Genomic DNA, 6000 nt, shown 5'->3' on the forward strand with positions numbered 1-6000 from the left:
GAATACGTGGATGAAGTCAGCACTATCACCATCTACTGGTTTTAATGTCTATGAAATATTCAGCCTAGCAGTGTGAGTGCTTTGTCTAGATAAAGGCTACCCAAGCTGCGTGCGCATCTTGTGGACGGCTATATCATAGACTATACAGTAGGTGTTGGTACTTGGTAGCTTTAATTAGGGTGAACCTGTTGATGATTACAGTAAACTAAACTCCCTATTGACTGAGTAGCCTAGCATATAATTTTGCATAATGGATAGAGTTTGCCCAACATTGTAAATCAACACGTTGTAGAAAAGAGATGGGTGCATCGAGGTTTTTGGGAGAAACATTGATTCGTTTCCACAAGACTAGGCTATGATAATTCAATAAATAACTTGAATTTTTAACAAACATGAATTACAGTACATATGACACAAATTGCAGAGATTCAATAGAGTTTAGCTAGCCACATCTGAATTGAATTGCCATATTTTCGGTTCATCATGAAATGTATTCCCAACGCATCTCTTGCTACAGCTCGTGGCATGATACAGTATTTGCAATACTGAATCAGCTGACAATGTGTAATAGCCTATCCAGTTGACTAGTCTATAACAGCACACACTCATGTTATATTTTAAGTAAGCCACTGATTTGACTTTTAAAAGGTGTTTAGGAAGCAAGCAAAATCAAAACAGCGCCACCAACAACTTATGTCTCCATCGGTGTACTGTACACCACTGACACCGTTCCCTGGGCATTCAAATGTAAGGTATAGCTTCAGAGTAGCCTGCCTAGCTACATAGATACCTAGCTGTATCAACTGTCTGCCAGGTCACACATGCGACACACAAAGTGACAATTCAATCACGCTAGTAGGCCTACGGATCATAGTTTGAGCAAACTAAATCAAATTTCTAAATACATGTAATAAAGCTGAGCATTTTTCCGGTAAAGTGATGCAATGTAAATTAGCCTAAACTTCAACATGGTAACGCGCTCAGAATAGCTCCCGCTGCAAATATTAAGCATTCATTGTAGGCTACGGCGTTCTACAGAATCTGGACATTCGCAACACAAAAGTGTTCAGAACATCTGACTGGTTAATTATGACTAACCATATTAAACTTGTACACTGAAGTTGAATTTATGGTCTTTATACTTTGGAAAATCAACTATTTTCATATCTAATTTCGCTCATTTAAACTCCCAGTTGCAGCTTTGTGAGTATTACAGTGACACAGGGCTCAAGGCTAAGGGAAAACTAGCCAAAGTGATTTGTGTTGAGGGGTTAGTATGCAAGACAGAAACATCTGTAACGGCTATATGAGCGAAATGTAAATATTCAAAAGAATGTAACAAATATTTGAGTGTTCTTTAGGCACATGGAATATCGTATTCCAACTTGAAGAACAGTTAGGCTACACTCAATGATTAACTAAGAAACTATCACTCAAAATTATACGGGCACATCCAGAAAAAAAGCTTGCTCTGTATGCAGACTAATTTTTGCCCCCTCCTCCATGTCCATATAAAATCATTAAAAAGACGTAGGTTTGTTTAGTTTATCGTCCGAAATCCTACCTTTGTGAAGAGCTGCTGGAATCATGAACAAAAAGAGAAGAGTAGCGAGAGATCCGTTGCCTGTGATCGCCATGTTGTACACCTGCTTCAATCTGGCTGCGCGAGTAGTAGCAAAGCTACTTCACCTAGCGACAACGCGAATCACTTTAATGATATGCATGGCGGGGAGGGAACAATTCAAATTAATTTTTTAAAAGATGGTTAAACAACTGAGAAAGGTTATACAAGTATTACGGTGGGTTCTTATTGAATAATGAACAACTGAGGGGAAATTGTTTATTTTATTTTCAACCATTCCAGAACATGGAATCATTTTTGTGTGAAGGGTTCAATGCGAAACATCCAGTGATTTTTCAAAACTTCCCTAATTATTTGTTTTGTGACAAACAGTGCTTAGATTACTCATAGATGACTCGTCACATGAACTGGGAAGTATCATATAGTTGGCAGCTTTTCCATCCATATATTCCTTATGTGCTATCAAAGATGTTGTACATGTCAATATGTTTTGCATCAATGGCATGTTCATTTGCGTAGAAAAATGGCCTGTACACACATTCAAGTAACACCGATAAGTAAATAGGCTACATCCACTTTGGGCATCATGCAACTAAAATACAAAAACAAGCATACAGTCCGTACTGCATTTTCAATACAGAGAATCTTGTTGAACATCATTTTCACCGTTATATTTTATTTATTTAACACAGTACAGCAAGATAGCGCAGTAGCCTATATGTCCACACTACATTGATATAAGGCGGGCTCATTAGAATGACTGCTCTCTGACAAAAGTAGCCTACAGAGTGGTGCCTCTAGCGGTGGTACCAAGTTACATCATTTAAAAAAAAATCTGAATCTCTTGCAGGAAGAAAGATGATCTTGAGGCTTTAGCATAAATTACTGATTAGAATTGTCCCAGTGGGAAGGCCACAATGACATATTAACTGTCTTGAAAATATACCAATTCATAGTAAAACACAAGTAATCCCAAATGCAATCATCAATCTGAAATCGTAAGGATTCTTCTATGCCATGTCATACCAAAAAATTCAGACCTCTCTGTTCTCCCTCAATATCAGATTGCAATGTACCTGCCGGGTCTTAACATTCCTTGTAATTTACAAAAGTTAGACTAAATTCCTATTTTCGAAGGACTAAATCGGTATTGGATTTTAAGGTTGAGTCGAAGAAAGCTCAGGAATGATCTTCACAGTGAATCAGGATCAGATGAATGGCATAATACCTTTCTGATTTGAGCTGTACCCTGCAGAGATTGACACACACTGAGAGTGGAACTAAAGTATTGCTGCTGTGTTTGATGTAGTCACGCCTGTGTGTTGGAGGCCAGTTGAGGCCCAGTCTCATCCTGTGACGTTATCTAATTAAGGCCAGGCACCACAGGCTAAAATAAAAAATTTGCATCTGCTTATCAATTTCGAGATTGTTTGGTATTTTGGTCCATTAATATTGGTATTTGAAAATGTCAAAAAGTTTATGAAAATGTTATTTTTGTTAGTTTATCATATTACCGGCATCAACATTTCATGAATTGTAACCACTTAAATGGACATACATCCATCATTTCGCTAAGTACATTGAATCACACACCATTTAAAATCCCATTTCATATTGCATGTTACAAACTGGACTATATGTAGTAACTTACTTTGAAGAGATGGTGATTGGGTCTAAATAGGTCTTTGGAAGTCTAAATTCAGTGTACTTGCCTTTAACTGCACTTTCACGAGTCAGACTCTTCCCACACGCCAAATCATTTTGCTCACCCTCAGAAGCATCTACATACACCACATTTTGTGTGGTTATCCTTAGACGTTTCTCTAGACTTAAACATAGGGAATTGTTGATACGTTGTCAAGTGTTTATTTGACAAAAAAAGTATTATATTTGTGTCCACATTGAACTGGTAAAAGTTGATTGTGATATGGTTAAGGGGGAAAAAATAATGCCATGTTAGGGTGTGGTGCCTGGTCTTAATAACCACACACATACAGTGCCTTGCAAAAGTATTCACACCCTTGGCATTTTTTCTATTTTGTTGCATTACAACCTGTAATTTAAATAGTTTTGGGGGGGATTTCATGTAATGGACATACACAAAATAGTCCAAATTGGTGAAATGAAAAAAATAACTTGTTTCAAAAAGAAAATTACAGAAAAGTGGTGCGTGCATATGTATTCACCCACTTTGCTATGAAGCCCGTAAATAAGATCTGGTGCAACCAATTACCTTCAGAAGTCACATAATTAGTTAAATAAAGTCCACCTGTGTGCAATCTAAGTGTCACATGATCTCAGTATATATACACACACTAGTTCCGAAAGGCCCCAGAGTCGACAACACCACGAAGCAAGGGGCACCGCCAAGCAAGCGGCACCATGAAGACCAAGGAGCTCTCCAAACAAGTCAGGGACAAAGTTGTGGAGAAGTACAGATCAGGGTTGGGTTATAAAAAAATATCAGAAACTTTGAACTTCCCACGGAGCACCATTAAATCCATTATTAAAAAATGGAAAGAATATGGCACCACAACAAACATGCCAAGAAAGGGTCGCCCACCAAAACCCAGGCAAGGAGGGCATGTTGAATACTTTCGCAGAGGCAACAAAGAGACCAACGAACCCTGAAGGAGCTGCAAAGCTCCACAGCGGAGATTGGAGTATCTGTCCATAGGACCACTTTAAGCTGCACACTCCACAGAGCTGGGCTTTACGGAAGAGTGGCTAGAAAAAAGCCATTGCTTAATGCAAAAAAAGGCAAAAGGCACCAAAAGGCATGTGGAAGACTCCCTGAACATATGGAAGCTGGTACTCTGGTCAGATGAGACAAAAATTGAGCTTTTTGGCCATCAAGGAAAACGCTATGTCTGGCGCAAACCCAACTCCTCTCATCACCCTGAGAACACCATCCCCACAGTGAAGCATGGTGGTGGCAGCATCATGCTGTAGGGATGTTTTTCATCAGCAGGGACTGGGAAACTGGTCAGAATTGAAAGAATGATGGATGGCGCTAAATACAGGGAAATTCTTGAGGGAAACCTGTTTCAGTCTTCCAGAAATTTGAGACTGGGACGGAGGTTCACCTTCCAGCAGGACAATGACCCTAAGCATACTGCTAAAGCAACACTCGAGTGGATTAAGGGGAAACTTTTAAATGTCTTGGAATGGCCTAGTCAAAGCCCAGACCTCAATCCAATTGAGAATCTGTGGTATGACTTAAAGATTGCTGTATACCAGCGGAACCCATCCAACTTGAAGGAGCAGGAGTAGTTTTGCCCTGAAGAATGGTGTCACGTTCTGACCATAGTTCTTGTGTGTTTTGCTTGTTTTAGTGTTGGTCAGGACGTGAGCTGGGTGGGCATTCTATGTTGTGTGTCTAGTTTGTCTGTTTCTATGTTTGGCCTAATATGGTTCTCAATCAGAGGCAGGTGTTTTGTGTTGTCTCTGATTGGGAATAATATATAGGTGGCTTGTTTTGTGTTGGGGTTTGTGGGTGGTTGTTTCCTCTTTGTGTTTTCTCTGCACCAGATAGGGCTGTATCGGTTTGCCACATTTTTGTTATTTTGTATTGTTGTAAGTGTTCACTGTTTTCGTCTATTAAACATGTTGAGCACTGGCTACGCTGCGTGTTGGTCCGATCCCTGCTACACCTTCTCTTCTCTTGAAGAGGAGGAAGGCTGCCGTTACAAATGGGCAAAAATCCCAGTGGCTAGATGTGCCAAGCTTATAGAGACATACACCAAGAGACTTGCAACTGTAATTGCTGCAAAAGGTGGCTCTACAAAGTATTGTCTTATTTCTTGTTTGTTTCACAATAAAAAATATTTTGTATCTTCAAAGTGGTAGGCATGTTGTGTAAATCAAATGATACAACCCCCCCAAAAAATCAATTTTAATTCCAGGTTGTAAGGCAACAAAATAGGAAAAATGCCAAGGGGGTTGAATACTTTCGCAAGCCACTGTACAAATTGAACCTTTAACTAGACAAGTCAGTGCTTGGCTCTGCCCCCATCCTTGCATGTTCTGCCCACTATGGCACATTTTTCCCATTGGAAACAACAAGCTGTGGTCTCTCATTTTAATTTTATAATTTTTTAACTAGGCAAGCCAAAACAAATTCTTATTTAAAATGACGACCTACCCTTGCCAAACGCGGACGATGCTGGGCCAATTGTGCGCCGCCCTATGGGACTCCCAATCATGGCCAGATGTGATACAGCCTGGAATCAAACCAGTGACTGTAGTGACACCTCTTGCACTGAGATGCAGCGCCTTAGACCGCTGCGCCACTCGGGAGCCCAAGTTGAGAAGCTGAGGTACTTGTGCTCACCCGCTTGAAGTTTGCATGTTTAAAGTGTAGTGACATGTTGCATTGATGTGTTACTTTGTGTCACTTAAACATATGAATGATAGTT

General features: G+C 39.9%; 1 protein-coding gene across 1 annotated transcript in view; it reads right to left on the reverse strand.

The window, feature by feature from the left end:
• LOC120056988 (cell adhesion molecule 1-like) overlaps window positions 1-1650 on the reverse strand; it is a 438190-nt gene extending 436540 nt beyond the window's left edge. Inside the window, exon 1 of the mRNA XM_039005316.1 lies at window positions 1565-1650. Within this exon, the coding sequence (XP_038861244.1) occupies window positions 1565-1637 (73 nt within the window). The 5' untranslated portion in view covers window positions 1638-1650. The remainder of the gene's footprint in view (window positions 1-1564) is intronic.
• Window positions 1651-6000: the final 4350 nt, after the last annotated feature.

Source organism: Salvelinus namaycush, chromosome 12 (assembly GCF_016432855.1).
Source record: "Salvelinus namaycush isolate Seneca chromosome 12, SaNama_1.0, whole genome shotgun sequence".
NCBI classification, from domain to species: Eukaryota; Metazoa; Chordata; class Actinopteri; order Salmoniformes; family Salmonidae; genus Salvelinus; species Salvelinus namaycush.